The 25,535-nt window shown below is 42.9% G+C and overlaps 1 protein-coding gene across 1 annotated transcript in view; it reads left to right on the plus strand.

Moving 5' to 3' along the window:
* exd2 (exonuclease 3'-5' domain containing 2) overlaps nt 1-18,545 on the plus strand; it is a 40,719-nt gene extending 22,174 nt beyond the window's left edge. Inside the window, exons 4-9 of the mRNA XM_080203031.1 lie at nt 3,452-3,581; nt 7,158-7,480; nt 10,731-10,837; nt 12,741-12,876; nt 14,441-14,797; nt 16,712-18,545. Coding sequence (XP_080059157.1) covers nt 3,452-3,581; nt 7,158-7,480; nt 10,731-10,837; nt 12,741-12,876; nt 14,441-14,797; nt 16,712-16,928 — 1,270 coding nt within the window. The 3' untranslated portion in view covers nt 16,929-18,545. The remainder of the gene's footprint in view (nt 1-3,451; nt 3,582-7,157; nt 7,481-10,730; nt 10,838-12,740; nt 12,877-14,440; nt 14,798-16,711) is intronic.
* Nucleotides 18,546-25,535: the final 6,990 nt, after the last annotated feature.

Genomic DNA, 25,535 nt, shown 5'->3' on the forward strand with positions numbered 1-25,535 from the left:
TCCACCTTACATTGGTTGGGAACCACTGCTTTACCCCTTCCACCAGACTGTTAAACTTATCTCTCTCCCGGTGCTTTCCCTTGAACTTTCCATTCAAACCTGTATCCTCCCCCATCACGTCTTGCTCACTGATAATCATCCATATAAATTCTCCACTTTAACTCATTTCCCCCGAGGCTGGGGGAGGTTACCTTGACGTCCCTTTCTGTCTGTTCCATTCAAAGAACTGTCATTTTTTTTCAAACTTCAACCTTTTTTTATGAAGTTAAATTGGAATAAGGAAACTCTTTGAGGATGTTTTTAGCATGTTTTGTCCAAGTGCTGGGCAGACTTGAAATTGGGACAGTTTCAGATCCTTTTGGGCGTGTTTTCAGGCCCCCTCATATGCATTCTGCCTGCAAAATTCTGAGGGAGTCTGTTGCTCACTGCAGATGCCTGTGGACGGGGCTTATTTGTGCCCGAAAGCCTGCAGAAGGAGGTAGTGTGCATGTGCAGGCCTCTGTATGCACCTGCACATTAGCAGTAGCAGGGGACTGAAAGAAAAGAGAGAGCTGTCAAGCCTCTGCTAGTGCAGGCAGCCTCAAACATCTCCCCTCCCCCTGCCCTCGACAATTGCAGGGGCCTATGGCCCGAAATACAGTCCCTGCTGACCACTCTCCCCCCCCCCCCCCCCCCCGCATCCAGACTGATCGTGGGAACTCTCCCACCAATCATGGACCCACTGTCCTCCCCCCACTGGTTGCTGCAGAAAACAGATGCAATGCAATGGTAAAATTGTCCCCTTTGTTTTTCTCTTGAACCTTCTCCTTCCAGTTCTCTATAGTGTTAGAAATTGTAGCATTAGAATTGATATTTTTTGTTTGCAAAACTGAAATAAAAAAACATTGGCTGGCACAAGCTGTAACTTCCTTTGAAAATGTAATTAAGAACATAAGAACTAGGAGCAGGAGTAGGCCATCTAGCCCCTCAAGCCTGCCCCGCCATTCAATAAGATCATGGCTGATCTGAAGTGGCTCAGTTCCACTTTCCCGCTTTCTCCCCATAACCCTTAATCCCCTTGCCTACCAAAAACCTATCTACCCGTGTCTTAAATATATTTAGCGAGGTAGCCTCAACCACTTCAACGGGCAGAGAATTCCAGAGATTCACCACCCTTTGAGTGAAGAAATTCCTCCTCAACTCCGTTCTAAACTGCTCCCCCCTTATCTTGAGGCTGTGCCCTCTAGTCTTGCTGTCCTTTCTGAGCGGGAAGAGTCTCTCTACCTCTACCCTATCCATCCCCTTCATCATCTTATGCGTCTCTATAAGATCCCCCTTCATCCTTCTAAACTCCAACGAGTACAAGCCCAGTCTATCCAGCCTCTCCTCATAGCTCAACCCCCTCAACTCCGGTATCAGCCTAGTGAACCTCCTCTGCGCTCCCTCCAAGGCCAAAACATCCTTGCGCAAGTGCGGCGACCAAAACTGCACACAGTACTCCAGATGCGGCCTCACCAGTGCCCTGTACAGTTGCAGCAAGACCTCCCTACTTTTATATTCAATCCCCCTCGCTATGAAGGCCAGCATCCCATTTGCCTTCCTGATCACCTGCTGTACCTGTAGGCTGGGTTTTTGCGACTCATGCACAAGGACCCCCAGGTCCCTCTGCACCGTAGCATGCTGCAGCTTTTCACCCTTTAAATAGTAGTCCCTCCTACTATTATTCCTGCCAAAGTGGATAACCTCACACTTGCTAACATTGTATTATTTTTAAGAGAGGAAAATCCTTTGGTTTACTTCACTTTTCATAGAAGACAAAACAGAAGTTACAATAGCTGCATATTCCAAATCCAATCATTTATTTTCATCGTCCCTTCTTGAAAGAAAAATCTGTAATTTTTGCAAGCGTTGCTTGTCTGTTTAGGTCTCAAAATTATTTGAATGAAAGTCACTGGGTAGAAGTTGCCAGGAACTTGAGAGCCATTCCTCAGTACAACTGAGTGTTACTGATGCATCGGAGATTTTGGTATATGTTACAAATTCTTTTTTTTATTATTCATTCGTGGGACATGGGTTGTTGCTGGCTAGTCAGCATTTATTGCGCATCCCTAGTTGCACTTGAGAAGGTGGTGGTGAGCTGCCTTCTTGAAATGGCACAGCCCATGTGCTGTGGGTTCATCCACAATGCTGCTTGGGAGAGAATTCCAGGATTTTGACCCAGTGACTGCTAAGGAACAGCGATATATTTCCAAGTCAGGATGGTGAGTGGCTTGGAAGGGAACTTGCAGGTGGTGGTGCTCCCATTCATCTGCTGCCCTTGCCCTTCTAGGTGGAAGTGGTCATGGGTTTGGAAAGTGCTATCTAAGGACTTTTGGTGAATTGCTGCTGTGCATCCTGTGGATAGTACACACTGTTGCTATTGAACATTGGGGGAGTGGATGTTTGTAGATGTGATGTCCATCAAGCGGGCTGCTTTGTATGGATGGTGTCAAGCTTCTCGAGCTGCACCCATCCAAGCAAGTGGGGAGTATTCCATCACAGTCCTGACTTATTCCTTACTTATGGTGGATAGGCTTTGGGGAGTCTGGAAGTGAGCTACTCAGGCAACACAATTTAAATGTAGCTCCCAGAGTTGAGCTCTGGATAGAAGGATCAAGTTGTAACCCAGGCTTTTGTGAGAGGCTGAAGATTTCAAGTGGACAAATGAATGAAGGCATTAAAAGATGCTACAGAGAATTCAACATATAAATTTAATCAAAGCACATCTCTTTAAATTTTGTGCACTTTTGGCATGAGCAGTGTCAGTTTCTGAGGAGAGAAAATGATAGAAAAATATTTAATAAAACATTAGATGTTTTGTTGCACAGTTGCAAGATGATTTTACTTTTGCTGTAAAATAGTGACTATTATGTGTATCTCGGTGTGACACCCTGAACATTAAAACTGCCTATCACAGAATCACTTCCTAAATAAAGTCAAGAGGCCCTGCAGTTACTAGCAATGAGTTTTCAATGAAACATGTGTTCCTGTGTGTGGGAGTTATAAATGAGATTGGAGTGAATAAGATTTGGTTAGTTGGAATCCAGTATAATGAGAGTGAATTAGGGCAAATTTAGGGTCCATTGGAATTTTGTTCACTATGAGTGTAAGTGTTGTTCATGTTGGAATTCTGTGTGATGAAATGACTAATGTTTAAACCATTATAGTTTCAGTAAGATGTGTTAAAATTTTGAGCAATGGGGGCTAGAATTATTTCACTTAGCTTTCTCTAGATTCCAATTTCAAGTGTTCAGATGTATTCCACATTCAGATTTTATTATGAACCTATTACTGTACGGTATTAAGGGATACATGTTGCTCTGCTATAATTTGCTCTACAGAGTTTACTTGCCATTGTTTTGTGATTGTGACATTTTAAGCATGATTTTTATGACTTCCTGCTTTGAGCCCTGGTCATCTTTTCTTTCTACAGCAAGAAGAATAATTTTACCAGCTCCCTCAGCCTGAAGTCCTTGGCTCAAGACATCTTGCATTTTACCCTTGACAAATCCCTCCACCTGCGATGCAGCAACTGGGAGGCAGAAGAGTTGGCCAGCGAGCAGGTACTCTTGTTAAAGGACTGTCCATCAATTTATTTGAAAGCACATTATTCCCTATTTTCTTTTGAGAGAGGAAGTCACTTCCTTCACATTTGATTTCCTTTGGGCTTTTGGAATGAGACTCAGATAGTGGTGATTCCCGATCACAGCTTCCATCTCCATAAGATTACCTGTCACCGTGCCTGCATTGGTCCATTTGCTGCCTCCAGCCTTGACTCTTCAAATGCTCTCCTAGCCCGTCTCTGTAATCTTCAGCTGAACTAAAGATTGAGCTAAATCCGCCATCCCTTGTTCTCACTGACCTACACTTGCTTCCCTTCTGGCAATGATGTGTGTTTCAACCCCTCCGAAATCTTATCCTTCACTATTTCTGCAACTTCTTCCTGCATTACAGACCTTAAAGGTATTTGCATTCCTCGAATTCTGGCCTCTGCACCGGTCCCACGGCTTCCCGTGCAGTCCAGACTGTGTCCTCAGCTGCCCACACCCTGAAGTCTGGAATTCCCTTCCTGAACCTCTCTACCTCTCGATCCCTTTCGCTTCATCAGAGACACTTCTCAAAACTCCTCTTGTCACTTGTCCTAATGTTTCCTTTGGCTGTCAAATACTTAATCCAAAATGATAAACACAGTATAAAAATGTAAGCACCACTGTGATCAGGGTACAGAATTAATTTGGTACAGCAGTAACATCAAATAGTTATTTTGAACTTATGTTTTTAAATTGAGTGTCAGGTTACCTTGTTGAGCACACATTTACTAACTGAACCATTTTACTGTCACTAAGATTTCAATAAATGTAGGGCTAAGTGTTCTGTAGACACTGTGGTAATGTAGGAAACACGGAAGCTAATTTGTCCGCAGCAACTCCCATAAGCAGCTGTCCAGGTTACGATGAACTCTCCTGCTCTACCTTAATGGATTGTCATGGGGCCTTTTAGGTCCATCTGATATTGGAGATGGGACATTTGTTTAATGTCTCATCAGAAAAATGACACTTCTGACAGTGCAGAACTCCCTTAAATACTGCAATGCCGTGACAGTCTGGGTCTTGTGCATAGCACTTGAGTCAGTATGCGTGGGTTTCCTCCCACACTCCAAAGATGTGCAGGTTGGGTTGATTGGCCATGCTAAATTGCCCCTTGGTTTCAGGGGATTAGCAGGGTAAATATGTGGGGTTAAGGGGATAGGGCCTGGATGGGATTGTTGTTGGTGCAGACTTGATGGGCCACATGGACTCCTTCTGCATAGTGAGGATTCTGTGACTTATGTTGAGTTGGTACTTATGATGGAAGAGGTCAGCATGTGAGGTATCCTAAAGAAGCTATATTAAATTAGGCATAGATGCTTATCAAAATCAACATAAGCAAATTAACTGTAATTGGAAAATAAAAGCATTCTTTCTACCTCCCTTGCATCCAATTTCACTGTTCATCTGCTGCTGAAACCCTCATTTATGTCTTTGGTAACTTTGAACTTGATTATTCCAACACTGTCCTGACTTGTTTCCCACATTCTCTCTAAACTTGAGGTCATCTAAAACTTTGCTGATTGTGTCTTAAGGTCACACTAAGTAACTGTTCCCCTATTACTCCTGTATTCACTGACTTGTATTGACTCCCAATCAACGTATTGATTTTAACATTCTCAGCCTTGTTTTCAAATCCCTCCATGACCTCGCCCCTCTGTAATCTGTTCCAGTTCCCTCAAACCCTCCCGGCTATCAGTGCTCATCTAATTTTGGCCTCTGGTATATCCCCGACTTTAACCGCTCTACCATGTTTCCAACTGCCTAGGTCCTAATCTCTGGAATCCCCTCCCGGCATTTGTCTGCCTCTCTAACCTTGCTTTACACCTTTAATTCAGCCCGCAAATTCTGTCTCTTTATGCAAGTTTTTGGTCACCTAACCTCGTATCTCCTTTTGTCGCTCGGTGTCATATTTTGTTTTGCAGTGCTCCTGTGTAGTGCTTGGGGTTGTTTAATCACATTAAATGTATGATATGAATATATGATATAAATATAAGTTGTGGACAAAACTGTGGTGAGTGGATTTCAGTGCAAGCAAATGTGGAGTCACCCATTTTGACTCTAAGAAAGATAGGCCGGAGTATGTTCCAAATAATGAAAAGCACGACACAGCAGAGGTCCAGTTACAGAGGTCGCTAAAATGATATGGACGCATCTAAAAAATAATTTAAGGAGCTAATGGAATGCTGTCCTTTATAGTGTTGGATTGTAAGGTATTAGAAGTCATGCTACACGGCCCTGTTCAGACAACCCTGGATTACTGAATGTGTTCGGGAGTGCAGCATAAATGTACTAAAATCATATCAGGGTTTCAAGGGTTAAATTATGGGGAAAGATTACACAAATTTGAGACCCATTCCTTGGAATAAGAACATAAGAAATAGGAGCAGGAGTAGGCCACCTAGCCCTTCAAGCCTGCCCCGCCATTCAATAAGATCATGTTTTCAAGGTATTACAGAGAATTGATTGAGTTGTCAACTATTTAAGCTAGTTAATAAATCTAGGTCTAGAGGATATAGCTGAGTTGTTAGGAAATATTTTTTACGTACTAAGAGTGGTAGAGGTTTGGAACTCCTGAAAATCGCAGCTGATGCTGGGTTAATATTAAATTCTACATCTGGAATTCATTGGTTTCTCTTAACTGAAGGTGTGAAGGAATGCGGCGCAAAGTTGCGACACAGTGGGCAGCACTGCTGCCTCGCAACGCCAAGGTCCTGGATTCGATTCCAGCCTCAGGTGACTGTGTGGCGTTTGCACGTTCTTCCTGTTTCTGCATAGGTTTCCTCCAGGTGCTCCAATTTCTTCCCATAGTTCAGAGATGTGCAGGTTAGGTTGATTGGCCTTGCTAAATTGTCCCTTAGTGTTAGAGGAATTAACAGGGTAAATATGTGGGGTTACGGAGATATCACCGGGGGGGGAATGTTGTTGGTGCAGGCTCGATGGCTGAATAGCCTCCTTTTGCAATGTAGGGATTCTATGAAGGTTAAGTCACAGATCAACCATAACCTGAATGGGTGACAAATAGGCCCGAGGGGCTAAATGGCCACCTATGCCTGTGTTCAATTCTGCCAATTCCTTTTTTTGAATTAATTTATGGGATCTGGGTGTCGCTGGCTGGCCAGCATTTATTGCCCATCACTACTTGCCCTTGGAGGGCAGTTGAGAGTCAACCACATTGCTGTGGCTCCGGAGTCACATATAGGCCAGACCAGGTAAGGATGGCAGATTTCCTTCCCTAAAGGACATTAGTGAACCAGATGGATTTTTCCCCAACAATCAACAATCGTTTCATGGTCATCAGTAGATTCTTAATTTCAGATTTTTAAAATCGAATTCAGGTTCCACCATCTGCCGTGGCGGGATTCAAACCCAGGCCCCCAGAATATTAGCTGACTTTCTGGATTAATGCTCTAGCGATAATACCACTAGGCCATCACCTCCCCTCCTTGTTACATGCAAGAAATGTATTCATAGCAACTTGTAAGTTTTGGCAGGCTTTAGTTAATGTTTTAAGTCTGTATCTGAATTTTACATTCTGTTTTGTGCTGTCAGGTAAGGTATGCTGCACAAGATGCCCAGATATCTGTGGCTCTGTTCTTTCACCTGCTGGGATTCAGTTCCGCACCACTTGAAGATGGTACCTCATCCGAACGTGAATCCAGCTGGAGGCAGATGTTGGCAAGGTGCAAGGGACTGGTGGACATCCCATTTAAGGGCAAAATGGACTGGAGCAAAGGAGAAGATGGAACAGGAGAGGAGAACTCTCAGCAGAGACGGCGAAACAGGAAGTCCAGGGCTAACCAGAAATCCGAACTGAACACGCAAGACCCGAGGAAAACTCAGCACAAACCACTGGGGGTGGGATATTCTGCCAGGTAAGAGGGAGCGGTTTGTGTGATAATTTCCTGAACTGTGATTGTATCTGTACTTGGGACTGAATGGTACTGTGTCTCCTGGGAACATAAGAACATAAGAAATAGGAGCAGGAGTAGGCCATCCAGCCCTTTGAGCCTGCCCCGCCATTCAATAAGATCATGGCTGATCTGTCGCTGCTCAGTTCCACCTTCCCGCCCTCTCCCCATAACCCTTAATCCCCTCTCCTATCAAAAACCCATCAACCCGCGTCTTAAAAATATTTAGTGAGGCAGCCTCCACCACTTCAACGGGCAGAGAATTCCAGAGATTCACCACCCTTTGAGTGAAGAAGTTCCTCCTCAACTCCGTTCTAAACCGCCCCCCTTTTATCTTGAGGCTGTGCCCCCTAGTCCTACTGTCTTTTTTGAGCGGGAAGAGTCTTTCCACCTCTATCCTATCCATCCCATTCATCATCTTATACGTCTCAATGAGATCTCCCCTCATTCTTCTAAACTCTAACGAGTACAAGCCCAGTTTATTCAGCCTCTCCTCATAGCTCAACCCCCGCAACTCCGGTATCAGCCTAGTAAACCTCCTCTGCACTCCCTCCAAGGCCAAAATATCTTTGCGCAGGTGCGGCGCCCAAAACTGCACACAGTACTCCAGCTGCGGCCTCACCAATGCCCTATACAGCTGCAGCAAGACCTCCCTACTTTTATATTCAATCCCCTTCGCTATGAAGGCCAGCATCCCAGTCGCCTTCCTGACCACCTGCTGCACCTGCAGGCTGGGTTTTTGCGACTCATGCACAAGGACCACATAATAATATAGTTCACACTGTCTCAAGTTTGGGCAAAATGATCAACTCCAGGACGGCATAGTGATTAGCACTGCTGCCTCACAGCGCCAGGGATCCAGGTATGATACCTGGCTTGGATCATTGTCAGTGTTTCTCCCCATGTCCGCGTGGGTTTCCACAAGGTGCTCCGGTTTTCTCCCACAGTCTGAAAAACATGCTGGTTAGGCGCGTTGGCCATGCTAAATTCTCTCTCAGTGCACCCGAACCAGAGTGTAGCGACGAGGGGATTTTCATAGTAAGTGTTAATGTAAGACTACTTGTGACATTAATAAATAAATTTACTTACTTTAACAAACATGATTGAAGAGCTGATAAAATGGAGGCAAAGGTCTTCAAGTGAAAGCATTCAAAGACACAAAAAGCTGCTTGTTAGCGAGGCTTTCCGACAAGGTGACAATTATATTCAGGAAACCCTTGTCACAGTATAAAGGTAAAACTTTATTTAAAACCAGTTATCAATAGGAGAAATAATATCAGTTGGCTCAGATACAGAATACCCGGACTGTTCAAATAAGTTCTAATGTTATCAGTAAAAAACAGGACAGTTATACATTTTCTTAATTTGGTTCTCTACCTTACATTAATATAGAAGTAATTTAATGTCAATACATCAGTGTAAATCTTTATCAGACACTTCAGCCGATAGTATAGTACTTTACAGCATAATGTTTCTTATTTGTCCATTACTGACTGGACATTATTCCCACTCTAGCTCTGACTGTTTCCCTCTTGCCTGTATACAGCAGACATTACTGTAAGGTCCAACATGGAAGTTCCCACCGACTCACTGCCAAGTTTGACACAATATCTGTCCCCGCGCCCAGGGTTGTAATCTGTATCTGGCTTCAAACCAACTATTCATAAAGTTGCAAAATGTGTACCCTTATAATGATCTCCCAGATGTGAGTATGCTAACTGAAGGTTCCTAGGCCTATAGGTCTTAAACTATTCAACGTTCCCATTATGTCTTCTGGTACCTTGCATTGACTGAAAGCATAATCATAGTAAAATACTTTGAAATGCATTTAAAATATCAACTTATATGTCTTAAAATCGTAATTACTTGATTCTGTTTTCTTTCTGCATTAACATGTGGGTAAGTTATCATTACTCCATCTACTGTTAGCTTTATCACTATCTATTCTGTCTAAATTAAGAGAAATTTAAAATAATTGCTTTCACAGCTTAATTATCGTGAAATATGTATTTTGTCTCATTTAAACCTTTAAGTTTGAACATTAGAAAAATTAGTTTAAGATGGTGGAAGTGACAAGTGAAAAAGAGATTTGTATGAACCCAGTGGTCAGCCTCCACATTCATTACATTGCCAAACATGTAAACTTGTACAGAGAATTCATAAGGGGGAGAATTTGACATACAAAGTGTTAAAACAACATGATCCCAGAAAATGAAGTTATGCACAAAGGAGGTGAGTGTAAGTGCAACATTTTCATTAACTCAGCGATAACTGAATAAAGACAAATGCTGCGGAAGTTTTTCATCTTATATTCGTCAGGATGTTACACAAAAATACCAAATGTAAAGGAGACAACCATTGGTACTGCATGGGAAGAGAATGTTGTTTGGTTGATAAGTGGATTCTGTCCTGAGTATGTTGAGAATTACACTAAATCAATTTAAGATTATCAGTTGAGCTTGCACTGTGGCTCACTTATCTGTGCTGGAAACTACACATATTAATTAATACACAGCGTCCTGTCCTTTGCAGACAGGAAGGACAGTTATACAGACTGTGCCTTTTTTAAACTAAGTTAAAAAATGAAGCCATTCTCTGGTTCATTTCCCACGGCAATGTCTTGACCAAACTCAATCTACCCAGTTTGTATTTAAATAAAAGCTTAGCAGTTAACTGTCATCAATTAAATGGTGCATTCTCAATTGCAACACTACCATTCAGAGTCCATTGCCAACAAATCACCACTTTTTTTCTTACAATATAAGTTGGTATTCATGAGTATTGGTCTGATGATTGCAAGGCCAAGTTTTTCAACATGTTGACAACATGTGTTTTTTTTCATCAATACTCAAGTTCTGTACTATCAAACAGCAACTTAAAGCTGGCTTGACTGTCTTATGGGGCAGATACTCAAAGTAAACTAAACAGCAGTGAACTCCACTAAAGAAACAGTCAATATGAAGTGCTTTGTCACTGAAATTAAATGGAGCAGATTAACTTTTGAGTACTAAATGTCTTTTGAAACTTGCACGTTTGCTAATTGCTAACATTGATTTTTCACCCTTCAGGTTTTTGCACTGACCTCTGGTTAGAATGTAACCTCTGTTGGCATGTAGAACAATTTCATTGATCTTTCAGGTCTTGTGCTGCGTAAGAAATGATTCCCGATTATTATTTCAGGTGGAATGATTGCAATTTATTTCACTGCTTGCAGGAAATCACCTCTGTATGATAACTGTTTCCTCCATGCTCCAGATGGACAACCTCTGTGCACCTGTGACAGGAAGAAGGCTCAATGGTACATAGACAAGGGCATTGGGGGTAGGTTTGTCTCCACTATGGACAAGAAAGGCTTGTCTTCCTGTCACTGCTCAGAATAGTGAACCATAAAAGGAAAATAAAAATTTTAGTGCAGACGAGTAGTTACAGTGATCAGTAGGTACAAGGGACATTCTGCATCATTCTTAGATTGACAGAATGCTATCAGTAATTATTTCCCAGTTGTTCATATCAATGATTTTTTGACAAGTTTTCACTGTGAGACCTATCTCTTGTTTCATTTACACTAATCGTAGGCTTGTGTTTCAATTGATGATCTCCTCCTGATCCCTCGACCTGATTCCTGACTCCCGATCCCCTTCCCTCTTGATGCCCCCCCCGCCTTTTCTGTTATTTATATATATATATATATATATATATATGCATTTTTGGTATCCTTTCTTCATACCGATAAATCCCCTTTACCCTCTCCAGTGCCTTTATATTTCCTATCCAGGCTTACCCAACCTTGTATCGTTCAGTGGGACATTGCAGATTTCTCCTCTCTCAAGGGAATGCAGAGCAAATTTTGGAAAGATAAGGTTTGGCACAACATTAAAAATGGATTTTAAACAAAAAACCTGATGTAGGAAAAAAAACAACCTGCTGAGCAAAAAAAGTCAAAACAATAAATTGATAATTTAAAAAAAAGAGTAATTGAATAAAGATGTCAATTAGCATTTGTTTGTCATTCCCAATCTCAGGGTGCTCACACCTTCACTCAGCCCTGAGGGTATGAGAGATTGCATGGTGCCTGGGGGTGAGGATCGATGAGAATCCTGAGGCTGAATCTGAGTCACGGTCTCCTCCCTCACCTCACTGTCTCCACTTACTCAGCTCACTCTCCCCCTCTCCTCGCTCACATGAGCACACACCACTCTCTCCCTCACCCTCCATGACCACCCTCGACCTTGCTCCTGTGGCCTTCCTCTGTCTCGCCCCTATTCCAGTACTCCATGCTCCTGTCCAGTTTTTGGAATTGAGCTGGAAAACACATCCTTCTGCTGCTTGTCCACTCACTGGCTGGTTTCTACCTTCATTTGGCGATGATAGGCTCACTAGTGAGCTTATTGACAGTAAATGTAATGAGAAACCAGCTGTAATTGGACAAGCAGCTTTACAGTATTTTTCAAATACAAGCCAGTTGAATGTCCGGCATGTTTGGCAGACCTGGCCCAGAGGACTTTGGAGAATGCAGGATGCGGGGGATTTGCTGCACATTTGACAGGCCCGCCCTATGTTGTCTCCAGTGCTCCTATATCCCATCCATCTTTTCCCATGCTTCATGCCCTCTATAGTAAACTTATGTCCTCTGTACCATCAGTGCAACCATATCCTTTTAATAATATGGTATCTAGAGTTGTATGCAGTATTTTAGATGGTCTAAGCAAGATTTGATACAAGTGTAGCATAGCTTCCCTACTTTTCAGTTCTATTCCTTCTGCTTGGTTGGTTTCTGTCATGGCTTTGCTGACCTGAGGTGCAACACTAGTGATTGGTACACTTGTACTCTATAATCTCTTTATTCCTCTAACTCACATAGACTTGCACCTTCCAAGTAACAAGTGACCTCCCAGTTCTTCCCAACAAAGTGTACTACCTCACATTTATTGGCATTGAACTGCTTTTGCCAATTATTCACCCACTTTGCAAGTTTACTAATGTCCTGTGATTTGTTCTTGTCATTTCTCTATCTCTTCTCCTTTATCCTGTTTCCTTGGGCCCAATAATAGTAGCCTTTTTTTTTAAATTTCCATTCATACTTGCCTCTAAAAGAATTTAATTAGGTATTTCTAGGAGTTCGGCACACTGCAAGTTGCTAATTCTAGCAATGGTTGCAAAGGTTACTCGATCATTTAATATTCCTCAAAAGTCAAGTTTGATCAGGCGTCTGTTCCTCATTTAGAACTGATCAGCGAAGACCCATTTACTGTGAAATTGAAGTTTGAACCGTCAGGACGACCGGAGTCTCAGGAAGACTATTATCTGAAAACCAAGGAGAACCTGTGTGTTGTGTGTGGCAAGAGAGAGTCTTATATCAGGTGAGCGGTTGTGTGTGGGGATCCAACAGTTACTGCCTTTTACCTACCCCACATGACTAACGTTATCATATTTAGTAAAAGACAGACTGGGTTATTTTGCCTGGTCTGATCTGATCTGATCTATGTAACATTTGTTCTGAGCTGGATTACATGTTTCCCTCAGTGGCTTCACCGTTTCCATATCAGCCTCCGACTAGTTTAAAATGTCAGAATATTCCAGCATTAGGGCATTGAACTACTGAACAACAATAGCTTACACCTTTACCATTGTGACTTGGAGGGGTGGCATGGTGGCACAGTGGTTAGCACTGCTGCCTCAAAGAATCAGGGACCCGGGTTCAATTCCAGCCTTGGGTAACTGTGTGTATGGAGATTGCACATTCTCCCGGTGTTCCTCTGGGTGTTCCAGTTTCCTCCCACAGTGCAAAGATATGCAGGTTAGGTTGATTGGCTATGGGAAATTGTCCATTAGTGTCAGCGGATTAGCAGGGCAAATATATGGGGTTGTGGGGATAGAGCCTGGGTGGGATTGTGGTCGGTGCAGGCTCGATGGGCCAAGTGGCCTCCTCCTTTCTGCACTGTAGGAATTCTATGAGTGCAGGAGCATTATCAAACAAAATTCAACAATGAGAAGAAATTCACCCTGAGAATAAATATTAGCTTGCTCACAGCGTGTTTAAGGAGCTTCTTAAAGGACCTGAGGGAGGTTGTTTTTATCTATTCATTTACACAATATGGGTGTTGGGTGCTCGGCCAGCATTTATTGCCCTTTGTTAGTTGCCCTTGAGAAGGTGGTGGTGAGCTGCCTTTTTGAACTGCTGCAGTCCCTGAGGTGCTGGTACACCCACAGTGTTGTTAGGGAGGGAATTCCAGAATTTTGACCCAGCCACAGTGAAGGAACAAGGATATATTTCCAAATTAGTGACTTGGAGGGGTATCTGCTGCTCTTGTGGAGAGAATTTCAGAGCTTTAGGGCCCAGACAGTTGAAAACACAGCTATCAATAATGGACACAGCTGTCAATGGTGGACACAGCTCAGCTTGTTTACTGGATAAGCTTGGGTGCTCCAGGCCTCTGAACTCCTGTTGCCACAGTAACCAAAGTGTTAGTCAAAGAGCTAGGATTTTAAGGAGAACCTTAAAGAATGAGAGAGAAGGAGAGGCATGGAGGGGAAAGAATTCCATAGCTGAGGGCCTAGACAACTGAAGGTCAGCCACACTGGTGAAAAGGTGATAATCAAGAATGTGTAAGAGGTCAAAATGTTATTAAAATGGAGATCCTCAAGGCTTGTGGACCTGAAAGATAACAGGAGAAGTGAGACATTTGAGAAGAGGTTTTTTTTTGCAGTGTTGCCAGATCGAATGCCAATACAGCTCAGTGAACGCAAAGGTAATGAGTACAAGGACTATATAAAATTAATCCCAGTGATTTGACATTTGATTGATGGGAGGATTACCCAATCATCCCCATTCTGGCCCAGACTTATAATGTCACTTTATGTAACGCTCATAATATTTTCCAGTGAACTTTAGATAAGCAATTGCAATGATTTGTGTTTCTTCAGGAAGAACATTGTTCCCCATGAATATCGAAGACATTTCCCGATCCAGATGAAAGACCACAATTCTCATGATGTCCTGCTCCTGTGCACTGCCTGCCATGCCACCTCAAATTATTATGACAATGTCCTAAAGCAGCGACTGGCCAAGGAGTTCGGTGCACCAATCGGCTGTGAGGAAAGTATCCGTCTGCTGGAGGACCCAGCCCGCAGGCAGGTGCGTTCTGGAGCACGGGCTTTGTTGCATGCCGAAAGCCTGCCTGAGGCTCGGAGGGAAGAACTGGAGGGCATCCTAAAGGCTTTCTATGGTGTGGAGACAGTGACTAGAGAAATCCTGGAAGAGGGAGCATCGCTGGAAACCCGGTGAGAAAAATCTTGATTCCAGATGTTCAGTGCGGAAGGCAATGACCTTGTTGCTAGACTATTAATCCAGAAACTCAGCTAATGTTCTGAGGATCAGAGTTTGAATCCTGCCAAGGAAGATGGTGCAAATTTGAATTCAGTAAAAAAAAAAGTCTGGAATTAATTTACTGATGACCATGAAACCATTGTCGATTGTCAGAAAAGCCCATCTGTTCTTTTAGGGAAAGAAATCTGCCACCGTTACCTGGTCTGGCCTACATGTGACTCCAGAACCACAGCAATGTGGTTGACTCAGCTGCCCTTGGGCAACTAAGGATGGACAATAAATACTGGCCCAGCCAGCGATTCCCATGTCCCACAAATGAATTTAAAAAATTGCCACAAACATCTGGCAATTAAATTTTGCCTTAAATGTGGTAACAACGTTACTAAGGTGTTTCACAGAAACTTTAACAAGCAAAATTTAGGACAGGTGATCGGAAGATTGGTCTATAAGATGTGGACTTTAACAATTGATTTTCAATTGATTTATTATTGTCACATGTATTAGTGTCATAGAAATCATAGAAACCGACGGTGCAGAAAGAGGCCATTTGGCCCATTGAGTCCGCACCGACCACAATCCCACCCAGGCCTTACCTCACTATCCCTACACATTTACCCGTAAATCCCTCTAACCTACGCATCTCAGGACACTAAGGGGTAATTTTAGCATAGCCAATCAATCTAACCCGCACATCTTTGGACTGTGGGAGGAAACCAGAGCACCTGGAGGAAATCCATACAGACACGAGGAGGATGTGCAAACTCCACACAGACAGTGAGCCAAGCTGGGAATCGAATCTGGGTCCCTGGCGCTGTGAGGTAGCAGTGCTAACCACTGTGCCACCATGTTGCTTCAGTTCTGATTGCAGGGCAGTTGTCTAACAAAAGTTTGAACATCGTGTGCAACTGCTGGGGTATCCTTACCTGGAGACCTCCGTGGTGGGGGGAGAGGACTAATGTTTTCCAGTACACCTTTGGGGTACTCCACCGTTACATTGCCTGGAAGTTTCAAAATTACAGGCCAATATGATTCATTTAACAGAACACCTAGATCCCTCTGTACCATTGAACTCCACTACCGTTATCCATTTAAATGATATGCTGTTTTACTATTCTTCCTGTCCAAAAATATGAAAAAGTCATATTTACCCATGTTGTCCACCATCTGCTAAATATTTGTTCACTCGTTAACTCTATACAAACATAGGAATTAGGAGCAGGAGTAAGCAAATTCAGCTCTTTGAGCCTGCTCTGCCATTCAATCAGATCATGACTGATCTCTCCCTTCCTGTTCCCCATATCTCTCTGTCTTTTTTTTAGAAATATATCCATCTCATTCTTGAAACCATTTAAAGATTCAAACTCCACCGCACTATGGGGCGGGCAGTGCGTTCCACAAATTCACCACCCTCTGCGACATGTAGTTGCTCCTCATCTCAGTTTGAAATCTACCACCTCTCAACCTACACCTGTGATCTCTTGTTCTAGATTGTCCCACAAGGGGAAACATTTGGTCTACATTTACTTTATAATTTTAGATACCTCGATCAGATCCCCTCCCAACCTAAAGTCCAGCGAGTACAATCCCAAACTGTTTAATCCCTGGAATCAGTTTGGTTTGCAGACTCTTTACCTTCTTTTGATAACTTGCTTTCCTACTTATCTTGGTGTCACATCACAGAAAAAGGCCATTTGGCCAAACTGGTGTTTATTATCATCAAACGTGTTAGGATAACCATGTATAACATTCTACTTCATGTATGTCCATAAAATTTTAATATGTGTTTGGAGTTTGATGTATGGACAGAATGACAGTGTGTATCTCCCGATGGTTCAACCAGCTTTTCTCTCTCTCTCTCTCTCTCTCAGGATATTCAACGAGAGCTACATCCCTCATGGTCTGAAGGTGACACAGTCCTGTGCTGCTGGTGGGCTCCAAGCTCTTATGGCTTTGGAGAAATGCTGGCGACAGCACTTCCTGGATTACATGAGGCCTCAGCACCTTCCACCCCTGTGGTCTGTGGATCACAATCACACTAAGCTCATCCGCAAGTACGGGGAGGACTTGAAGGTTGAATTGACGTGAAGGCCTATGCAACTCAATCCTCCATTTTTGTTTTGCATTTGTTTCTCAAGACTGAACAAGGATCATTGAGAAAATGTGCATCAATCTGCTGGGAAGGATCGCAAGCTCCTGTTATTAAATTTGTGAAGGTGGAGAGTGATGCTGAAATGATGAACTGATAAATAAAACACTAAGGCTGGTTTCTGACCTGTTATCAGGGAACAGATTCAGTAACAGATATCAGAGCAGCTTTGCAGATGTAACTAACATTCTACAATGTTGACCAACATACATTTTTAAATTAGGCTTTTACTAATTTTCATTTTTAAATAAAATCTTTGTACCACATGAATATGGAATCTTCTGCATGGAAGAGGCATCAATGCATAACGATGAATAACCATTAGAGCATTTATCATAACCAAATCACTGGAATTCAGCCATTTGCTATTGTTGGTGGAGTTTAAATATTGGGTACTCAGACTTTGTTGCTCGCCCAGAACTCGCCAGAACAGGAATTTTAACTTGTACGCATAGCCTCAGTCGAAGCCTATTCCAGGTATCTTGTACTCATCAGCAATATGGCACTTTCACAATAACAATTGTAGCATGTTGTCAGAAAATGAAAATTCCTGCATCATAGTGTCACTTCCAGTTTTCATAGTCCTGTGGGTCCAATGTGAGCCAGTTCATTTCACAGAGAGAAGCTTCTTCTTCAGCATTTTGCAGCTGTCTTTCCTTTGTATTAATCTCTTGGATTAGCACTGACTAGGTTTGATGCATGTACTTTTCTGCCTCTCTGGTTTTGCAAATTTTCTACAGTCCGGAAGGCATTGAGCTTGAGCCCTCAATAAATGCGTGGTTTACAGTTACAAGTAATCATTTCATGCCTGGATCTTTTTTCAGCTTTGCAGCACCATGAGCAGATGATCTCATGAGCTGCTAACCCTCAGCCCTTTGGTTTCTGTTGCTCCTGCTTTCTTTGAAAGAACATCGCCAAACAACAAGTTCTGCTTTTAGCGTATGAAACATCCCTAGGTTTTAGCAAGTAGGACCTGACACGGAACCAAGGGAGGAAATATTCGGACAAGTGATCAATAGCTTGGCCAACGATGAATTTGAAGGAACAGGTGGGAAGGAGGGAAGTTCAGAACTCTCCTGCTTAGCAAACTGAAGGTAAGACCATACATGGTGGAGCAAAGAAAATTAGAGATGCTCGGGGGGAGCCAGAGTGAGAGACTGGGATGGCTGTTTGCAGAGATCTCCAGGAATTGTTGGACTGGAGGATATTGAAGGGATGGCCAGATTTTTTATAAACCCTCTTAATTTTACAGTTGCTAAGTGATTAGAAACATTATTTTGATTTGAATTGTTATTGTCACATGCATTGAGTGGTATGGTGGTTCACACTGCTGCCTCCAAGCACCAGGACCTAGGTTCAATTCCCAGTTTGGGTCACTGTCTGTGTGGAGTTTGCATGTTCTTCCCGTGTCTGTGTGGGTTTCCTCCCACACTCCAAAAAGACATGTTGGTTAGGTGCATTGGCCATACTAAATTCTCCCTCAGTGTACCTGAACAGGCACCAGAGTGTGGCGACTAGGGGATTTTCACAGTAACTTCATTGCAGTGTTAATGTAAGCCGACTTGTGACTAATAAATAAAACTTGCTGCAGTGAAAAGTGTTGTTTCTTGTGTGCCACACAGATAAAACATACTGTTCATTAAGTACATAGAGAAGAAAAGAGGGTGCAGAATATGGTGTTGCAATTGCAGGTAGGGTGAAGAGAAAGAACAGCTTCATATATGATAGTTCCATTAAAAAGTCTGATGGCAGCAGGGAAGAAGCTGTCTTTTGAGTTGGTTGGTACATTTCAGACTTTTGTATCTTTTTTCTGATGGAAGAAGGTGGAAGAGAAAATATCTGGGATGCGTGGGGTCCTTAATTATGCTGGCTGCTTTGCCGAGGCAGTGGGAAGTGTAGACAAAGTCAATGGATGGGAGGCTAGTTTGAATGTTGGACTGGGCTACATTCATGACCCTATGTAGTTCCTTGCAGTCTTGGTCAGAACAGGAGCCATACCAAGCTGCAATGCAACCAGAAAGAATGCTTTCTATGCTGCATCTGTCAAAATAAGTGAGAGTTATAGTAGATATGCCAAATGGGGAAATGAAGGCAACCTTTCTCACCCAGATTGTGGTAGGGGTCTGGAGCTCACTGCCTGAAAAGCTGGTAGAGGCAGAAACGATCAGCTCATTTAAAAGGTACCTGGACATGAATCTGAAGTGCCTGTAACCAAATGTTGGGAAGTAGGATTAAGCTGGTGGCTTGCTTTTCTCAAGCCGGCACACACGTGATAGGCCAAGTGTTCTCTTTCAAGGGAAGAAGCAGACTATGGCCAGAGATCCAAGCAGTTCTAGACAAGCAATCACTCTGTCAATTTACTTACATTGTCAGGTGTCTCTGAATCAGCAGGTTAAAGCACAAACTCCAGCTGACATTTCAATGCAGTAAAGAAGGGACAATCAGAAGAAACATCTTTTAGGATGAGGCATTAAAACATTCTCATCAGCCTTCTTGGGTAGAAATAAGCGATGCTGGGAAGCTATTTCTTAGGATTTAAAAGAAGAGTATGAGGGTTCTGCCTGAGGTCCTGGCCAACATTTAGTCTTCAACCAGCAGTGAAAAAGAGATTTTCTGCTCTGAATCTCATTGATATTCTGTTATGTGAGCAGGTACCCTCTTGCAGCAAAAAATATGTGAACACAACTCAGAAACAGCTCCAATTAACTCCACTGTCATTCTCAAAGGGCCTGGATATTGTCCCATCCTAGCTGACCTTACCCAGCATGGTGACAGGGAAAGAGATCAACAGTGGGCAGCTAATTTTTTTTCAGCAGCTTAAGTAGAATGTCTCACCAGGTTGAATCTATTGCTGAAATAAATGAAAGAAATATATAGTGCCCTCCCAGAATGACTACACAATGGTCATAGAAAGAATCCCTGCAATGCAGAAGGAGGTCTTCGGCCCATTGAGTCTGTGCCAACCGTCTGATAGAGCATCTTACTTATAACCTACCCCCATAACCTACATATTTACCCTGCCAATCCCTTGACCTACTCACCTTGGGACATCAAGGGCAATTTAGCATGCCCAATCCTAACCTGCACACATTTGGACTGCGGAAGGAAACTGGAACACCCGGAGAGAACCCATGCAGAACATGTGAACTCTGCAGAGTCACCCAAGGACAGAATCAAACCTAGGTCCCTGGAGCTGCGAGGCAACAGTACTCATCACTGTGCCACCCCCAAAATTGTTAATTGCAATAATCGTATGTTGAGGAAAAAATGAGTCTAAAGCCAGCATATACCTTGTGACCAGTTTATTTCTAAGCCTGCAGAGTAAAGAAACAGACTCTCCCAGTTCACCTCTAACACCCAAAGTGAGTTATTTTTAAAACAATGCAATGAAGCTCTGAAACTTCCCCACTTGAAGACAGCAGCTGTTGATTGCTGATGCACAGCATGTACTCCATTACTGCAAAATTCCAACATTAACAATAATCCTCACTGTGGATTTTCACTGTACCCAGGCTATTTACAGAAAAGGAGAATAAAGGATATCAAAGTCTTTGTCACCTCCAGATCTAGTGCACAAGCTTTCCCCCACACCCAAAAAAAAATGCTTTGGTAATTTAGCTATTTGGTTGACTATGTCCAAGTATGGATAGCTGACCTTTCAAATGTCGCTGGTTTAGTCTTCCCACAATATTGCTGGTTGACCAACGTCCTTGAGCAGATCAATAGAAATTACCTTTGTAGCATAACAAATCCTTACAATCAGACTACTGGTGAATAACATGGCTACTTTTCCGTATCAGAGCCACTCTTCACGTTTCGCTGATACAAGTTCCTGCAGTTTTCAGTTTTTACAAAAGCTATTTTATATTTTACTGGGGGACATCAATCATCACCTCAAAAATAAAGCCTTAATCCTACTCACATCAATCATTCAAGATAATCACTCGCACAGCGCCTTTCCATTTGCTAATTTGGGGCTAAAATGTGTACCTACCCAGGCTGTCTGCATTTCAAATTAATTCATTAAATTTGAAGTGCTTGAGACATCTTGAGATAAGTGTGGCAGTGCAGTGTAAATGCATGTACTTCCTAAAGGGTTCCTCTCATGGTTTGATTAAATTCTGTTTTATATCATTGTGATTCATACCATTATTATATTCTCCTTGGCTGCAAAATCTGCCATCAATAAGGATCATAGAATGCCTACAACGCAGCTGGAGACCATTCGGCCCATTGAGCCTACACCGACAACAATCCATCCAGGCCCTATTCCTGTAACCCGACATATTTGCCCTGCTAATCCCCTGATACTAAGGGCCAATCCACCTAACTTGCACATCTTCGGACTGTGGGAAGAAACCGAAGCATCCAGATGAAACCCACACAGACACAGGGAGAATGTGTATAGAATCATAGAATCCCTACAGGGCAGAAGGAGGTCATTCGGCCCATCGAGTCTCCACCGACCACAATCCCACACAGGCCCTATTCCTGTAATCCCATATATTTATCCCGCTAATCCCCCGACACTAGGGTCAATTTAGCATAGCCAATCCACCTAACCTAACAGATCTTTTCACTGTGAGAGGAAACCGGAACACCCTGAGGAAACCTGTGCAGACATGGGGAGAATGTACAAACTCCACACAGACAGTGACCTGAGGCTGGAATTGGACCTGGATCCCTGGCGCTGTGGCAGCAGTGATAACCACTACACCACTGTGCCACTCTAAACAGGGTTCCTGTCCTGTCACTGATCCTCTCAAATAGAATGTCTTACCATGCCAATTAAAACCACACCATTGTTTTGGCTTGCTCTAAGTCTTGGACCAGTGATAACATTCTCACCACTTAATCAAATATTCTTGGTTTCAGTTCTTATTGCAAAGAGTTGGGCACAAAATCTAGAATGGCACTTCAGTGCAGCACTGAGAAAAGAACAGCAAACTGGGGCCTGATTAGCCCTGCACTAAAGCTTTCTCCAGTGTCCCTGATTCCTTAACCAGCATAACTCAAGAGCTAGTCATTTCATCCCATCTTTCTTCATAGGAGCTTTCTGTGTGCAAATTGGCTGCTGCCTGTCCCACATTACAACAGTGATCCCATTTCAAAAATACTTAAAAACATAAGCTAAAGGAGCAGGGCAGGCCATTCAGCTCTTCGAGTCTCCTGAGCCATTTAATAATCTGTTTGTAAACCCAAATCTGCATCCCGCCTATACCCCCCTCCCCTCCCACCAATAACCTATCACCCTCACTTGCTTAACATGAATCTATCCACTTCTGCCTAAAAAATATTGAGACTCTGCTTTCACTAGCTTGTCAGGAAGAGAGTTCCAAAGACCCATGCCCCTTCATTAAGTTAGGGTTTAGGTTCTAAGTCAAAACTGGGGTATATATCTTCGCCTCACATTTCAGTGCTGTACTGAGTGAGTGCAGCAAGGCTGGAGGTGCAATTTTTCACGTCAGCCACCAAATGAGGCCACCTGCCTTTGAATAGGTGGATGTCAAAGATCCCATGGACGTCTCAAGAAGAACAGGGGAGTTTTCCCTGTTCCTTGGCTATCCTTTACTTTAAACCAACACCATCAAAGCAGTAAACAGTTATCCATCTGATTGTTGCTGTGGGGTGTTGCTGTGCAAAAATTAAAGTGACTACATTTTAGAAAGTAAATTATTAGTGGGGGAAACTTTCTATGCCCTTGTCATAGAATCCCTGCAGTGCAGAAGGAGGCCATTTGGCCCACCGAGTCTGCACTGACCACAATCCCACCCAGGCCTGATTCCCGTAACCCCATATATTTACCCTGCTAATCCCCCTGACAAAAGGGTCAATTTAGCATGGCCAATCCACCTAACCCACACATCTTTGGACTGTGGGAGGAAACCAAAGCTAGCCCACGCAGACATAGGGAGAGCATGCAAATTCCACACAGTGACCCAAGGCTGGAATTGAACCCAGGTCCCTGGCAATGTAAGGCAGCAGTGCTAACCACTGTGACATTGTGCCGTGACTCGCATTGCTTCTTTCTAATTTTATGTATTTATCTTCTCAAGATCAATGAGGGATAGGGAATTAATGCCAACCGTGGCAGCAACACCCACATCCCGTGAATGTTGAAGAAAAAACACACAAGTGTGTCTAAATGATCTACAGCTAAATAGCACAACATTTCTGTTCAACTGAGTGCCTTCTAACATTATCAGCACTGTGACTAGGTACATTCCATTAATCTTCTCCACCATCATGATCACTATTGATGTTGTAAGAAAAAAGCACTCTAAATGAGGAGTTTGCTTATCATTGTAAGCAGCAACTGTCCTAGCTTTAACCTGTTTGTCCTGTCAACAACTCTGCTGTGGGCAATTATCAATTCTTTAGCTGCCAGGTTTGCATTTACAAGGATGAAATACAGTTGCCTGTAGAGCAGGGAATGTAAGATGTTTTACATAGAAACATACATAGAAACTAATGGCAGGAGTCGGCCATTCAGCCCTTTGAGCCTGTTCTGCCATTCATTATGACCATGGCTGACCATCGAATTTAATACCGTGATCCTGCATTTCCCCCATACCCCTTGATCCCTTTAGAACTAAGAACTAAATCTAATTTCTTCTTGAAATCAGACAATGTTCTGGCCTCAATTACTTTCTGTGCTAGTGAATTCCACACATTCACCACAGATTCGCTGTGTGAAAAAAATGTTTTCTCACCTCAGCTCTAAAAGATTTACCCCTTATCCTCAAACTATGATCCCCTAGTTCTGGACTCCTCCGCCATCGGGAACATTCTTTCTGAATCTATCCTGTCAATCTTGTTAGAATTTTCTAAGTTTCTATGAGATCCCTGCTTACTCTTCTGAACCCCAATGAATATAATCCTAACCAACTCAGTCTGTCCTCATGTGACAGATCTGCCATCCCAGGAATCAGCCTGGTAAACCTTTGCTGTACTCCTTGTATAACAAGGATATCCTTCCTCCAATAAGGGGACCCAAACTGCATACAATACTCCATGGTGACCTCACCAACTCCCTGTACAATTGCAGTAAAGTATCACTATTCTTATGTTCAAATTCCCTTGCTATGATGGTGAATATACCATTTGCCTTCTTCACTGCCTGCTGTACCTGCACGCTTACTTCAGTGACTGATGCACGAGGACTGCAAGGTCTTGTTGAGTATCTACCTCTCTCAATTTGCATCCATTCAAACAATAATCTGTCTTCCTATTTTTGCTACCAATAACCTCACATTTATCCACATTGTACTGCATCTGCCATGCACTTGCTGACTCACTCAGCCTGTCCAAATCACACTGAAGCATCTCTGCATCCTCCTCACAGCTTACCCTGTCACTCAACTTTGTATCATCTTCAAATTTGGAGATAATGCATTGAGTTCCCTTTTCCAAACCATTAATATGGTCCTAGCACAGATCTCTGTGGTACTGCACTAGTCACTGACTACCAATTGGAAAAAGACCTATTCATTCCGATTTGTTGCTTCCTGTTTCAACTTTCTATCCACCTCAAGACACTGCCCATAATCCCATGCGCTTCAACTCTACATAGTAACAATCTTCTATATGAGGCCTTGTCGAAAGCCTCCTGAAGTCTAAATAAACAACACCCACTGGTTCTCCCTGGTCAACTCTACCAGCTACAACCTCAATAGAGATTCTCCACCTTTTTACTTCTGAGGCCCCCTTCTGTGTTCTAAAAATTCCATGGACCACCTTCCTCCCAACCATGCAACACGAGAACATCTTTATATAAAAACTGGTTATACAGCTGGTGGTGAATAACAATTCTATCAAATGTGTTTTTGACAAGCACATAAGCTTCATCCTAGATCAACGCTTTATTTTATTTCTGTTATTGCTGAAGATCCAGTTTTGCAGAAGCAGGTTATAATGAACTGTCAGTTCTGCAGAAAGAGCGGGTTCTGAATTTTGTTTGCGCTATAGACAACATGATGGCTAGGCCAGCATTTATTGTCCATAGGACCATAAGACCATAAATATAGGAGCAGAATTAGGCCATTCAGCCTATTGGATCTGCTCCGCCATTCAATCATGGCTGATATGATTCTCATCCCCATTCTCCTGTCTTATCTCTGTAACCCCTGATCCCCTCATTAATCAAGAACCAATCTATCTCTATTTTAAAGGCACTCAATGACCTGGCCTCCACAGCCCTCTGTGGCAATGAGTTCCACAGATTCACCACCCTCTGGCTGAAGAAATTCCTCCTCATCTCAGTTTTAAAGGAGTGTCCCTTCACTCTGAGTTTGTGCCCTCCAGTTCTAGCCTCTCCCACTAGTGGAAGCATCTTCTCCATGTCCACTCTACCTAGGCTTCTCAGTATTCTGTAAGTTTCAATTAGATTCCCCCCTCATCATCCTTCTAAACTCCATCGAACATAGACCCAGACTCCTCAACCGTTCTTCATATAACAAACCCTTCATTCTTGGAATCATTCTTGTGAACACCCTCTGGACCCTTTCCAAAGCCAGCACATCATTCCTTAGGTTTGGGGCCCAAAA

This window comes from Carcharhinus amblyrhynchos, chromosome 14, assembly GCF_965287045.1.
Source record: "Carcharhinus amblyrhynchos chromosome 14, sCarAmb.v2.hapA, whole genome shotgun sequence".
Lineage (NCBI taxonomy): Eukaryota > Metazoa > Chordata > Chondrichthyes > Carcharhiniformes > Carcharhinidae > Carcharhinus > Carcharhinus amblyrhynchos.